This window comes from Pecten maximus, chromosome 18 (genome assembly GCF_902652985.1).
Source record: "Pecten maximus chromosome 18, xPecMax1.1, whole genome shotgun sequence".
Taxonomy (NCBI): domain Eukaryota; kingdom Metazoa; phylum Mollusca; class Bivalvia; order Pectinida; family Pectinidae; genus Pecten; species Pecten maximus.
In genome coordinates this window covers 32309067-32326321 of record NC_047032.1, presented here as the reverse complement: position 1 = coordinate 32326321, position 17255 = coordinate 32309067, and the positions used below count along the sequence as shown (strand labels likewise).

General features: G+C 35.6%; 1 protein-coding gene across 1 annotated transcript; it reads left to right on the top strand.

Annotated features, from left to right (window-relative positions):
- The first annotated feature begins 45 nt into the window (after positions 1–45).
- Positions 46–10562, top strand: LOC117316112 (HD domain-containing protein 2-like). The gene is made up of 6 exons (XM_033870606.1): positions 46–154; positions 1715–1839; positions 2011–2113; positions 2355–2423; positions 4196–4334; positions 9146–10562. Exons 1-6 carry the CDS (start codon positions 98–100, stop codon positions 9229–9231), a joined length of 579 nt encoding a protein of 192 aa, XP_033726497.1. The 5' UTR covers positions 46–97; the 3' UTR covers positions 9232–10562.
- Positions 10563–17255: the final 6693 nt, after the last annotated feature.

Here is a 17255-nt window from a genome sequence, read left to right as displayed (position 1 = left end):
AACCTATGATAGAAAAGTACGAGGACTCTGATTAGTTATCTTAACCGGAAGCACGTGTTTGGTTTGTTGACAGCTTTTTTTTTTCCATAGAAGGGAAATGTCGTCAAATCTTGGTAAACTCTTCGAGTATATGTCATTTGTAGGACAACTGAAGGTATTTTAGAATGTGTTGATTGTTTTTTTGGTATTTATATTTATATACCTTTATCTTATAATGACACGATAACTAATATATGGTTCATAGACCTGTCCGAGGGACACCCATGTCCCTTACACATGTCTTAGATCTGGTGTAGTCTAGGCCAGATGCATGAAACTCGGGCTATATAAAATACATCTTACAGGAATCAGGATTCACAATCCTTTGAAAGTAAGCCCGAGTTTCCTCTGGCCCCTGTGCTCTGGCCCTGACACCATGTCTGGTGTATTATATTTATGTTATATATCAAATGGCATGTTTAGATATCAGTAAGAAAACAGACTATAATAATAACACTAATTAACATGTAACTTGTTCAATTAAACTAGGAATGTGTGGAATTTCCCAACTAGGAATGTGCCATGGAAAATATGAAATCTAAAGATCAAATAGGTGATTAAGGAGCAAATATGCTTATTAGAAGTCTGACTACACCTATTGCTACGTATACTGTATGTATGAAATGAATCCAAGACTTTACGCTGTCCCAGCAGGTGGAGATGAAGAATCACTATCAGGCCAGGGATTTCACAGTCCATTGCATACAGTTTGTACATCCCGGCTTGTGGATAAGAGGGGGTTTCAGAAAAAAAAGGGAAAAAAAAGTGAAATATTTAATCCCATTATTGATATCAAGATGCTTATTTTAAAGGTCCACCTGTAAATGTACTAGAAATTAATGTTATTAATTTTTATTACACTAGATTTTATGAAAAAATAAACATGTAATACTCCTGGGTGACACTTGATCCAGCAAATTCCTGTCCACTAGCAGTCAGGCATATAGATGTCACTGCCACAAGTAGACTGCATTTTGTTTCAGTGAAGGAAATAGTATCGGTATAACAATATCCTTCATTGTGTCAATGATAAACCATGTCAAGGGGATTAAGTTTGTGGTTAAATGTTTTTTTTTTCAAATATGTATGTTTAGTACATGGAAAGAAAGATTGAGCAAAGCAGTACTAGTTTAAGGATGAATAAAGAATAACATATTTTTGGTTGCGAGAAGGAATGAGAAATTTGTCTTTGTCAATTGCTACCAAACTAATCTTACCTACTATTTCCTCTGCATGAACATCAGACTTAAAGGGAAACCCCAATGATCTTCTGTAGTTTTGTGCAGTTGATTTTGTGGCATTATAGTGACAACAATACTTTATAAGTTTATTTTAACCTATAGTTCTTTTGGTTTCTTCAAATAAAAACTCAGAAAAAAACATGGGTTATTAATATAAACAAATGAACATTCTCTTTACAAATGTAATGTAGTGTGTCCCTGATATTTGATCAGGTGTAAATCTAGCAACTATATATATATAACATATGTACATTTTGTATATATGTATATACAGTGTATATACTGAATGTTGAAACCTTCATAAACATTCAAAAGAGTAATCCTGTTCAGAAATATTTTTTTTGTCTAAATTACAATTCTTATTATAGTTATGCTTAAAAACTTTAGGTGAGAGAAATATAGTATTTTTTTTATGGATGTTCTCATTTTGGCAGAGAGTGAAAAGAACAGGCTGGGTTCTGAAAAATGTGACAGATCCTGAGAGTGTATCTGACCATATGTACCGAATGGCCATGCTGTCGTTTGTTGTTGATCCTAAAACTGGAATAAACAAAGACAGGTAGTGTTTTTTTCTTTTTCTTTTTTTTCCCTTATCTGTAATACCAGATACCTACATGTATACTGATTAAAAATGTTCAAAATTCTTTTAAACAAAATAACTCTCAGTACATTTTGCGATTGCACAAATGCCTGACATTACCAATAGTGGTGATATTTTATACATTCACAGGTGTATAAAAATGTCGTTAGTCCATGACATGGCTGAGAGTATAGTGGGAGATATCACACCAGCAGACAATGTTTCTAAAGAGGAGAAGTTCATCCGAGAGGAGGTAAGTTGTCAGCTTTTATCGTATAAATGGTGGTCAAAGTGTCAACATTGATGAAACTTTATAAATTATAAACATGTTTAGCTGTCAGGTATAGCATCAGAAATCTTATCAAAATAAATTACTGTGTTTGATGTACATGCCATCTTCAAACAAAATGTTAATGAAATTGTGATAAAAATTTCAATGTACTAATAAAAACATTAATAATACATTCGATATGAAAAATATGTTTATCTGACAGAAAGCCATGGAGCATATAACAAGCCTAGTGAGTGAGGATGTGTCACAGGAAATCATCTCATTGTGGAAGGTAATATAAGTCTGGGGTTGAATCAAGTGAAACAGGGTTTATTATAATATCAATTCTGGGCTTAACAAAGTATTGGATATGTTTGAATTCTATATGGTATTTTGTATGCAATTAGGAAACCTGAACTTATCAAAGTACAATATATTGGTGGATTCAAGTACAGTAATTAATAACAATCACATATTAAATAACAATGATATAACTTTGCCTTCTCCTTTAAGCAAAATCTGTAGTAGGTGTCACAATGTAACTTGAAGGTTGTTAAATTTTCACTTTGCTGCCACTTCAAGAGACAAAAAAAAGGTCCAAGAAATAAAATATCATAATGAATCATGTATATATTACTAATACAATTTTGCTTTTCTTTTATAATATGCATGCAGAATTATTATCAGATTAAATATATTGTATATGTATCATATTTATCCTCAAAGCTGCCCCTCCCCTAGTGTAAAAGTTTAGTACCAAATTGTAGTAGGCTTTATTGTAAAGGAGCAACAAATTGATCTTTTATTATCTACTACATTGTACTTGTAAAATGTGTAACGTATCACTGTACATGCATAACGTATTACTGAACGTCTTACATCATATTAATGTACGACTTATATTGTATTACAATGTACTGTACAATTTAAATTGTATTACTCTATGACTATATCATATTACTGTACAACTTTAACACTAGCCCTCCACCTCTGGGTTGCGAGTTCGAAATCTACATGGGGCAGTTGCCAGGTACTAACCAGTGTTTTTTTCTCCGGGTACTCCGGCTTTCCTCCACCTCCAAATCCTGGCACGTCCTTAAATGACCCTGGCTGTTAATAGGACGTTAAACAAAAACAAACCAAACCAAACATCGTATTACTTATATCGTATTACTGTACGACTTGTATCGTATTACTGTACGACTTGTATCATATTACTGTACGACTTATATCATATTACCGTATGACTTATATCATATTACCGTATAACTTGTATTGTATTACCTTACAACTTATATCGTATTACCGTACGACTTATATCGTATTATCATACAACTTATATCGTATTACCGTACTACTTATATCATATTACCGTACTACTTATATCATATTACCGTACAACTTATATTGTATTACTGTACAACTTATATCATATTACCGTACAACTTATATTGTATTACCGTACGACTTATATTGTAATACTGTACAACTTATATCATATTACCGTACAACTTATTTCGTATTACCATACAACTTATATCATATTACCGTACAACTTATTTCGTATTACCATACAACTTATATCATATTACCGTACAACTTATATCGTATTACCGTACAACTTATATCATATTACCGTACAACTTATATTATTTTACCGTACAACTTATATTGTATTACCGTACGACTTATATTGTATTACCGTACAACTTATATCATATTACCGTATGACTTATATTGTATTACCGTATACGTATGACTTATATCGTATTAGCGTACGACTTATATCATATTACCGTACAACTTAAATCATATTACCGTATGACTTGTATTGTATTACCGTATGACTTATTTCGTATTACCATACGACTTATATTGTATTACCGTACAACTTATATTGTATTACCGTATGACTTATTTCGTATTACCATACGACTTATATCATATTACCATACAACTTATATCGTATTACCGTACGACTTGTATCGTGAATCTTGAATCATCAAAATAATCAACCACTGCATAATTTTCATTTTCACCATTTTAATCATTCTAAATTCACAGGAGTATGAGAGCCAGTCAACGAAAGAGGCAAGATTTGTGAAAGATCTAGATAAGTTTGAGATGATTCTACAGGCCATGGAGTATGAACAACAGGACAAGCGACCGAAGGCCCTACAGGAATTCTTTGATAGTACCCATGGTGAGATAATAGTTGATAGTATCCATGGTAACATAATGGTTGATAGTACCCATGGTGACATAATGGTTGATAGTACCCATGGTGACATAATGGTTGATAGTACCCATGGTGACATAATGGTTGATAGTACCCATGGTGAGATAATGGTTGATAGTACCCATGGTGACATAATGGTTGATAGTACCCACGGTGACATAATGGTTGATAGTACCCATGGTGACATAATGGTTGATAGTACCCATGGTGACATAATGGTTGATAGTACCCATGGTGACATAATGGTTGATAGTACCCATGGTAACACAATGGTTGATAGTACCCCTGGTGACATAATGGTGGATAGTACCCACGGTGACATAATGGTTGATTGTACCCATGGTGACATAATGGTTGATAGTACCCATGGTGACATAATGGTTGATAGTACCCATGGTAACACAATGGTTGATAGTACCCACGGTGACATAATGGTTGATAGTACCCATGGTAATGGTTGATAGTACCCACAGGGACATAATGGTTGATAGTACCCATGGTGAGATAATGGTTGATAGTACCCATAGTGATATAATGGTTGATAGTACCCATGGTGAGATAATGGTTGATAGTACCCATGGTGAGATAATGGTTGATAGTACCCATGGTGAGATAATGGTTGATAGTACCCATGGTGAGATAATGGTTGATAGTACCCATAGTGATATGATGGTTGATAGTACCCATTGTGACCTAATGGTTGATAGAACTCATGGTAATGGTTGATAGTACCCACGATGAGATAATGGTTGATAGTACCCATGGTGACATAATGGTTGATAGTATCCATGGTGACATAATGGTTGATAGTACCCACAGTGACATAATGGTTGATAGTACCCATGGTGAGATAATGGTTGATAGTACCCATGGTGACATAATGGTTGATAGTTCCCACGTTGACATAATGGTTGATAGTACCCATGGTGAGATAATGGTTGATAGTACCCATGGTGACATAATGGTTGATAGTACTCACAGTGACATAATGGTTGATAGAAACCCATGGTGACATAATGGTTGATAGTACCCATGGTGACATAATGGTTGATAGTACCCATGGTGACATAATGGTTGATAGTACCAACAGTGACATAATGGTTGATAGTACCCATGGTGAGATAATGGTTGATAGTACCCATGGTGACATAATGATTGATAGTACCCATGGTGACATAATGGTTGATAGTACCCATGGTGACATAATGGTTGATAGTACCCATGGTGACATAATGATTGATAGTACCCACGGTGACATAATGGTTGATAGTACCCATGGTAATGGTTGATAGTACCCACGGTAATTGTGTGATAGTACCAATGGTGACATAATGGTTGATAGTACCCATGGTGACATAATGGTTGATAGTACCCATTGTAATGGTTGATAGTACCCACAGTGACATAATGGTTGATAGTACCGATGGTGACATAATGGTTGATAGTACCCACGGTGACATAGTGGTTGATAGTACCCAAGGTGACATAATGGTTGATATTACCCACGGTGACATAATGGTTGATAGTACCCATGGTGACATAATGGTTGATAGTACCCATGGTGACATAGTGGTTGATAGTACCCACCGTGACATAGTGGTTGATAGTACCCAAGGTGACATAGTGGTTGATAGTACCCAAGGTGACATAATGGTTGATAGTACCCACGGTGACATAATGGTTGATAGTACCCATGGTGACATAATGGTTGATAGTACCCATGGTGACATAGTGGTTGATAGTACCCACCGTGACATAGTGGTTGATAGTACCCAAGGTGACATAATGGTTGATAGTACCCACGGTGACATAATGGTTGATAGTACCCATGGTAACATAATGGTTGATAGTACCCATGGTAACATAATGGTTGATAGTACCAACGGTGACATAATGGTTGATAGTACCCATGGTAACATAATGGTTGATAGTACCCATGGTAACATAATGGTTGATAGTACCCACGGTGACATAATGGTTGATAGTACCCATGGTAACATAATGGTTGATAGTACCCATGGTAACATAATGGTTGATAGTACCCATGGTGAGATCATGGTTGATAGTACCCATGGTGAGATCATGGTTGATAGTACCCATGGTGACATAATGGTTGATAGTACCCATGGTGACTTAATGGTTGATAGTACCCAAGGTGACATAATGGTTGATAGTACCCATGGTGACATAATGGTTGATAGTACCCAAGGTGACATAATGGTTGATAGTACCCATGGTGACATAATGGTTGATAGTACCCAAGGTGACATAATGGTTGATAGTACCCAAGGTGACATAATGGTTGATAGTACCCATGGTGAGATAATGGTTGATAGTACCCATGGTAACATAATGGTTGATAGTACCCATGTTGAGATAATGGTTGATAGTACCCACGGTGACATAATGGTTGATAGTACCCACAGTGACATAATGGTTGATAGTACCCATGGTGACATAATGGTTGATAGTACCCATGGTGAGATAATGGTTGATAGTACTCACGGTGACATAATGGTTGATAGTACCCACAGTGACATAATGGTTGATAGTACCCACAGTGACATAATGGTTGATAGTACCCATGGTGACATAATGGTTGATAGTACCCATGGTGAGATAATGGTTGATAGTACCCACGGTGACATAATGGTTGATAGTACCCACAGTGACATAATGGTTGATAGTACCCATGGTGACATAATGGTTGATAGTACCCATGGTGAGATAATGGTTGATAGTACCCACGGTGACATAATGGTTGATAGTACCCACAGTGACATAATGGTTGATAGTACCCATGGTGACATAATGGTTGATAGAACCCATGGTGAGATAATGGTTGATAGTACCCATGGTGGATAGTACCCATGGTGACATAATGGTTGATAGAACCCATGGTGAGATAATGGTTGATAGTACCCATGGTGAGATAATGGTTGATAGTACCCATGGTGACATAATGGTTGATAGTACCCATGGTGAGATAATGGTTGATAGTACCCATGTTGAGATAATGGTTGATAGTACCCACGGTGAGATAATGGTTGATAGTATCCATGGTGACATAATAGTTGATAGTATCCATGGTGACATAATGGTTGATAGTACCCATGATGACATAATGGTGGATAGTACCCATGGTAACATAATAGTTGATAGTACCCACGGTGACATAATGGTTGATAGTACCCATGGTAAGATAATGGTTGATAGTACCCACGGTGACATAATGGTTGATAGTACCCATGGTGACATAATGGTTGATAGTACCCATGGTGACATAATGATTGATAGTACCCATGGTGACATAATGGTTGATAGTACCAATGGTGACATAATGGTTGATAGTACCCATTGTAATGGTTGATAGTACCCACAGTGACATAATGGTTGATAGTACCCATGGTGACATAATGATTGATAGTACCCACGGTGACATAATAGTTGATGGTACCCACGGTGACATAATGGTTGATAGTACCCATGGTGACATAATGGTTGATAGTACCCATGGTGACATAATGGTTGATAGTACCAATGGTGACATAATGGTTGATAGTACCCATTGTAATGGTTGATAGTACCCATGGTGACATAATGGTTGATAGTACCCATGGTGACATAATGGTTGATAGTACCCATGGTGACATAATGGTTGATAGTACCCATGGTGACATAATGGTTGATAGTTCCCATGGTAACATAATGGTTGATAGTACCCACGGTGACATAATGGTTGATAGTACCCACGGTGACATAATGGTTTATAGTACCCAAGGTGACATAATGGTTGATAGTACCCATGGTGAGATAATGGTTGATAGTTCCCATGGTAATATAATGGTTGATAGTACCCATGTTGAGATAATGGTTGATAGTACCCATGGTGAGATAATGGTTGATAGTACCCATGGTGAGATAATGGTTGATAGTATCCATGGTGACATAATGGTTGATAGTATCCATGGTGACATAATGGTTGATAGTATCCATGGTGACATAATGGGTTGATAGTACCCATGGTAATGGTTGATAGTACCCATGGTGACATAATGGTTGATAGTATCCATGGTGACATAATGGGTTGATAGTACCCATGGTAATGGTTGATAGTATCCATGGTGACATAATGGTTGATAGTATCCATGGTGACATAATGGTTGATAGTACCAATGGTTAGATAATGGTTGATAGTACCCCTGGTGAGATAATGATGGATTGACCCTAAATAAATTAGTATTTTTCCCCAATTTGTACCCAACAGGGCTGTCTTCCACTCCCAAATTTCCCTTGGAAAATATCTAAATTGCTAACTTTCTTACAAAATTTGCGAAAATTGAAGATAATGTAAAATTGTTTCTAATAATTGTTTTGTTGCTCACATGTGTGACTATCAATATATATTCCCTTTACTTGAAGATAACTTATCATGCAAGAAAGATTTTATCATGCATTATAACCAAGAACATATTTTGCTAGACATAGTTTTGAAAATAAATGACATCTCTTTTTCGTCTAATTAAAATTTAAAACAGAGAAATGTAACACAACTGTAGCTTGTGGTAGAACTTGTGGTTTTGTGTACATTTTTGAAGTGTATACATGTACAACTATACGTTTTGTTTTGTGTAAATAAATTACAAGAAGTTTATGGTTCAGGTTCCAAGATCAACAGATCCGTTTATAAACCTTTTCAAAAATCATTTATTTTTGTGACGTTTACATCTGGTTTTGGTAGGTTAAATGTACACTGTAATATTCTTTAATTACAGGAAAATTCCAGTCACCTCAAGTCAAAGAATGGGTGGAAGAATTGAAGAATATACGTGAAGAAAATCATAGAAATGATAAAACATGATATTTATGTAATGGACGTTAGATCTGAATTAATGGACAGCTGGAGAGAAGTTTGAGGCTCCGCTACCGAGATCTATATCACCAGATGTTACACTCAGTGTCTGCTAGACAGCATGAAGCATCAGTTTGGGATGAAATGACATTTTTCTGAAGAATCCCTTGAGATGAGTGATAATGGTGGACTGGTTTCAGGAATGCTTTTCAGAGGACATTTATGTTGGCAGTATGTTCCATTATACATTGTATATACATAGACATGGGCTTGACATAGTATATATCACTGGTATATAAGATGATGACAGCAAGTTCTGCTTTTATACAATAAATTTTACTTTGATTTACATTGTGGTAGATATAGGTACTTTCCATAGGACCTAAAGTAAAAATAATATTAAGAAATGATGAACTGGTTTGTCTGCTTAAATAAACAAGCCCCTCTACACTGAAATGTACCTCAGGCTGGTGGGAATTCCCTGTAAGCTTTGTACTCGGAAGGTACTTCTGCCTAAGATTAGTTGCCATTTACTTGCTTTAGAGTATAACCTTCTAATCCATGATAACTTTAGCGCCTTTATAAAAGAATATATATCAAGCATTTTCAAACCCCCTTCTGTATAGTCTTTTATGATAATGTCCTTTTCACCTTGTCTACTTTACTATTCCAAAGAAAGCTATAGAGTTCTGTGTTTAGCCTTCTGATAAATGCTAAGTCAGGATCAGGTAGAGCTATAAAAAGGTGGTTAAAATTCCCTGTAAGCTTTGTACTCGGAAGGCGAGAGATAAGTCTCGGTGTGGACAGGATACTCCTCATGGCTCCGTTCTACTAGTTAGCTACGTATATATACATTGTATCTCAGTTTAACATTTACACCTGACATGTAGGTCATGGTTTTGAATATCATCTTATGACTCTGATCCATAGATATTAAATCTTTCAAAAAACTGTCAGTTATTTTGAAAGATTATTATCTATGGATCAAAGTCATAAGATGATATTCAAAACCATGATACATGATCATGATACTTAAAAATTAAAGGAAATGAATGTTTGTGAAATAACTTATTATTTTCCCTTCCTATCCACACTTGATCAATCGTAGGTCGTGTTGATAATAAATGTTAACATTCCCACAGCACAGATCCTATATATGACAACTACGATGTATGATATATCCCTGTGTTGACATGGGCAGTTAGGCTGCTGTGTAGTAATACATTGATCAGAGTTCAAGGGGTCATTATGTGCATTTTGGAAAGATATTGTTATCAAATATTAAACTTGGTCAATATGAGATAAATATTGAAATTAAAGTATTTGAAAATAATAACTGATAACAGTGTTGGTATTATCATTGTAGTTTATAAGATAAGTGGGACTATTTTGTTTACTGTGACAATCACTGTTTAGTCCGCTGCTCGTGACAACAGCTGGAACCCATTGGAATTTTCTGCGAAATCAATACATGCATATAATTGTTTTTTGATTTTTATTTGTTTTCAATTTTAATTTTTCGATTGGGGTATACTTTTGTAACATACATTGGTTATTCTAGCATATCCAATGGCTTGTGTAAGCACACCACGTTGGGTGCTAGAACACCAAATGTATGTTATACCCAAATCATATCAAAAATATGACAACCAATGCTTAAAGAATACATTAAATACATATCTTGCCATTTCCGGTATAACTAGTTTAAATGTCAATATAGCACAGGTTGTGGTTGTCACTGTTAATATATACTCTAGCTGTCACTGCGTCTGTCTGGTTGTCCTGTCTTTCTGTCCATCCAACAATTGGTTGGACGTTTTAACCCATTTTCTTCAATGGTCTTCAGTCATATCATTTGTTAAGGTCCCAATTTTTGGCATGTTATTGTGGTATCTAATAATGTTGATATACATGTACAGTGCACTCTGTCCAATCTGGATATCTGCCAAAACATTTGGTCCCGAAAATTCCCTTCTTTACTTAATATAGTAAATAAACTCAGCATAATCCGCACTCTGTCTATTCTGTAATCCGCCATATATTCAGGCCCCATTGTCTATTCTGTAATCCGGCCATATATTCAGGCCCCATTCCTTCTGTATACTTGTAAATCTACTCTGTATAAACCTGTGTTGGTCCCATTGATGTTTTACCTGGTAGCGGTAGCTTCAGGGGCTCCCGACGAGTGTTTATACAGTTGTAATTGCGGCACAGGTATATTATTAATTGACCATTAAACGTCATTGTCCACATGTATACAGGTGGCTACGGCTGGATAATCACCTTAACAGTTGTTAGATACAATAAAGAATGCATTTTTGTCAATTTATACCAATAATGTTACGTGTTTGTAAATGTATCGTAATTAAGAAATGTTTCATGCTGGCTGGCTTCCCCTTCACGGACCACACTACATGAACGTACATGGATGAGGAAGTCGGAGATGATGGTGACGACATACCTTTTGTATTACTATAATCAACAAACATGGATCTCGCGACAGCTGCCAACATTAAGGATCAATTAGAAATTGAGGCTAATTCCTCAGATTGGGAATCTGCACTTATAGAAAGTGTCAGATCGGTTGATTGTTCGGACTCGGTGGAAGGCCTCTTAAAACAAACAATAATCAGTGATTGTTTACAACCGATGTAACGTACACATAGTGTCATATTGCCAGTGTTTAATTAAATTATGTTATTCAATTCAAAGTTTGTATATGCATGAATAATGCATAATGACATCTTCTTTGTAATATATCTTTTATTATTTTTTTTTTTCATTCAACGACGATATTTACTAGAATCTCTACAATCCGAAACTCTGTACAAACCGGCTTTATTTTGTGGTCCCAAAGGTGGCCGGTTTAGACATAGTGCACTGTAGTACAGTAGGAATATTACTCAATCTCCCTAGTTGTGCCCATTCAATTTTGAGTCTGGTTGGGGAAGAAATAATTCCCGACATGTGGCAATCTTTGACTTTGACAGTTAAGATTGTTAGCAATTTTTGCATTTCCTGCAAAAAGCAGGCGATATTTCTCAAACTTTACATGTAAGTTCCCCTTGGTCCTTTGTGGTACCCATTTGATTTGAATGTAATTGGAAAAAACAAAATGGTGGACAAGCAGCCATCTTGTATTTTAACACTTAAATTTGCTATTGATACATTTCAGAATCCCTACAGATCCGATGCATTTTTCAGGGAATAGTGATTACAATCTTCACCTGTGAAAATCCAAAATGGCCTTCCAGTATAATGGATAACAAAATTCAATTGTCAAAATCAAAGATGGCCATCTGGCAGCCATTGTTTTATTCCCAATCACATCCAAAATCAAATGGGCACAGCTAGGAACCTATACATATTTAAGTAGTCCAGAGACATATATATGTCTGAGCAGTCTGAAAAAACTGTTTTACTTCTCAAGAGGATAACAAGGATTGTTTACTGAACAGACCAGACGTAGCGTGATTTGAATAGCCCACCACCTGATGATGATGGGCTTAAAACATATGCAATGATTAAATAACAATAACGCATAATTATCATTTAGGCACATTTTAATAATAAAACTATGGACATAAAGATCCATGCATATCAGTTATCTTACACAATCAAGACGTATCATGATGGCATTAAATGCATACTGTAATTAGTGTTTAAATTGAGAATGACTGCCAAATGTACCTATCAAGAAGACAATGCCTAAAAATCTACCACAGTGCTGTTCAGTAAATTTCAAACAAGAGGCCCATGAGCCAGTCACCTGAGTATTGAAATATTTAAGTTAACTTGACCTTTTTCTCCCAGGGGGAAACTTGAGACCCTAGGGTCATATAATTCACAATTTTGATGAAGAGCCTTATTAAAGACCTTTCTACATATATATACCTGTGAAGAAGAGTATTTGATTCTACCTTCTTGGATTTTTGAAATTTTAGTGAATTTGACCATTTTTGGTTCCTGCCCCTCAAGTTCCTGGGGGATGGGGACCATATAATTCACAATTTTGGTTGACCTTTAGCCATGGAAGCTTCCTGCCAATTTTCATTGAATTTAGTTCAGTGGTTTTGGAGAAACACTTGAAAATGTTAATTGACTACAGATGCACGACGACAGACAAAGGCGATTAGCATTAGGTCACTTGAGACTTCGCCTCACCATGACCTAATTATATAATAAAAAATCACTTTTCTGTAAAAGCCTACCCTAGGTGACATTGAATTAGAGGTTAGGCATTGCCACCTGGACTCTTGTAGGGTAATGTATAGTAGCAAATCACATAAATCTGTTGAATTAATCTGAAATGCTATCTGTTTATACTGGTATGTTGTTATGGATATCAATAAGTTCCTTAATCTTTACATTTAAACATATAAACTATAAAAACATATTTTGCAGGGATTGTTTGGATAATGCAATCGTCTCATGCAGTAAGTTCAAATGTGGAGTGTAATTCTTGCCAAATTTTACAAGCAAAAAGCAAATAAAAGTAGTATGAAATTCGTACCAAGAAGGAGTGACAATCGGAGGGATAAATATCATCTATATTCCAGTCTTTATGTTACGTGCATCACGAGCACTTGTCATATATAGTATATCATTGTGTATATCACAGTAAACATTGGGACACAGACTGGAGGTGTATATAACACCAGAAGTGACTATATTCTAGTTGGGAGAGTAAAACATTATAGATCTTTATGTCTCAGTTCCCCAGGACAAAAGGGTATCATGTATTATTCATCTTATACATTAATATTCCTCTAGGTCTGTTCACATTCAGTTTGTATCGAGACTTGATAGCAAAGTCAATATGGATGATACACTAAGACCAGGTCGAGTTCAATCTGATACAGATCATCAATATACACTTTATGTCCATATACATATATATAGTGTTAAAGAGATAATTTTTCCGTTTGTTGTTAACTGGCTTGTAAACTGCATTTTCTTAATATTTTAAATGGGGTACATCAGTACATCATATCAGTAAAAAAAAAAAAGTTAACAAACAGTAAACAAAAACAGAAAAATTGTTTTTTATATTAAGCTGCTATTTAAGATAAAAAATAATTGTCATTCATTGGATATTATATGCAGCAACAGAACAGATGACAATCGGATCGGATACATGTAATGATGATCAGATCGGATACATGTAATGACGATCAGATCGGATACATGTAACGACGATCAGATCGGATCGGATACATGTAATGACGATCAGATCGGATACATGTAATGACGATCAGATTGGATACATGTAATGACGATCAGATCGGATACATGTAATGACGATCAGATTGGATACATGTAACGACGATCAGATTGGATACATGTAACGACGATCAGATTGGATACATGTAATTATGATCAGATCGGATACATGTAACGACGATCAGATTGGATACATGTAATGACGATCAGATCGGATACATGTTATGACGATCAGATCGGATACATGTAATGACGATCAGATTGGATACATGTATACAATGACAATCAGATCGGATACATGTAATGACGATCAGATCGGATACATGTATACAATGACGATCAGATCGGATACATGTAATGACGATCAGATCGGATACATGTAATGACGACCAGATCGGATACATGTAACGACGATCAGATTGGATACATGTAATGACGATCAGATCGGATACATGTAACGACGATCAGATCAGATCGGATACATGTAATGACGATCAGATCGGATACATGTAATGACGATCAGATCGGATACATGTAATGACGATCAGATCAGATACATGTATACAATGACGATCAGATCGGATACATGTAATGACGATCAGATCGGATACATGTAATGACGACCAGATCAGATACATGTATACAATGACGATCAGATCAGATACATGTAATGACGATCAGATCGGATACATGTAATGACGATCAGATCGGATACATGTAATGACGATCAGATCAGATACATGTATACAATGACGATCAGATCGGATACATGTAATGACGATCAGATAGGATACACGTAATGACGATCAGATCGGATACACGTAATGACGAACAGATCGGATACATGTAACGACGATCAGATAGGATACATGTAATGACGATCAGATAGGATACATGTAATGACGATCAGATCGGATACATGTAATGACGATCAGATCGGATACATGTAATGACGATCAGATCGGATACATGTATACAATGACAATCAGATCGGATACATGTAATGACGATCAGATCGGATACATGTTATGACGATCAGATCGGATACATGTAATGACGATCAGATTGGATACATGTATACAATGACAATCAGATCGGATACATGTAATGACGATCAGATCGGATACATGTAACGACGATCAGATTGGATACATGTAATGACGATCAGATCGGATACATGTAATGACGACCAGATCGGATACATGTAACGACGATCAGATCGGATACATGTAATGACGATCAGATCGGATACATGTAACGACGATCAGAAAATCATGTAACGACGATCAGATTGGATACATGTAATGACGATCAGATCGGATACATGTAATGACGACCAGATCGGATACATGTAACGACGATCAGATTGGATACATGTAATGACGATCAGATCGGATACATGTAACGACGATCAGATCAGATCGGATACATGTAATGACGATCAGATCGGATACATGTAATGACGATCAGATCGGATACATGTAATGACGATCAGATCAGATACATGTATACAATGACGATCAGATCGGATACATGTAATGACGATCAGATCGGATACATGTAATGACGATCAGATCAGATACATGTATACAATGACGATCAGATCAGATACATGTAATGACGATCAGATCGGATACATGTAATGACGATCAGATCGGATACATGTAATGACGATCAGATCAGATACATGTATACAATGACGATCAGATCGGATACATGTAATGACGATCAGATCGGATACATGTAATGACGACCAGATCGGATACATGTAATGATGATCAGATCGGATACATGTATACAATGACGATCAGATCGGATACATGTAACGACGATCAGATCGGATACATGTAATGACGATCAGATCGGATACATGTAATGACGATCAGATTGGATACATGTAATGACGATCAGATAGGATACAGTTATACATCAGTTTACGATATATCATTCAAAGTTATTAAATATTTGTGTGTGTATTGCCCCAGAATGGTTGCAGTAGTTATCAAAGATGATGCCATCATCAGCCTGCTGGCCATTGATGCTATACCAGGTCTGATAATGTGGTAAAAAATATATACCATTACACATACAGTGAAAATTGATCATCCCTTTGGACTTCAAAACAATATATATGTATACTACAACGGAAATACAGATTCTATAAATACTGAAACCAAGAATTGGCTTATATAATACCCAATGTACGTACATAAAATGAGTCATGATCATTAACATGTTCATTTCAAAGACAACAGCTTTTTAATATCACAAATATGTTTAATTGCATTGATGTATAGATTTTATATTATAAAGCGATAATGTACATTAAAATAAAATAGTCAAATATGCGACTAACAATCCAAAAAACAAAAAAAAAACAATAAAACAAAAATTAAAATCTACTAAAAATGTGTAATAATGTACATTATTTGTACTTCAACGAGATAATAATAATAAATAAACATATTACATACAAAAAAATTAGAAGAAAAAAATGCTTTATAATATATGCAAAATTAAACTATTCCATGTGTACATGTACGTGTATGATAAGATCTGCTATCTACCCCTCATTGTACAAACCCCCATCTTTTCCCTTTACATGTATACATACCAACCAAGTGTACATATATATATATATATATAACAGTAGTATATAGTACAACATCAGTGGAATTTTCTATATATATTGAGACAGTTTATACATGTTTATCATACATTACCAAGGCAACATCAGCTCCAACAAAGGTCGTGGATTACACAGCAAGAAACTTATGACAGGCACCTTGTAACAAATATGTAGGTACAAT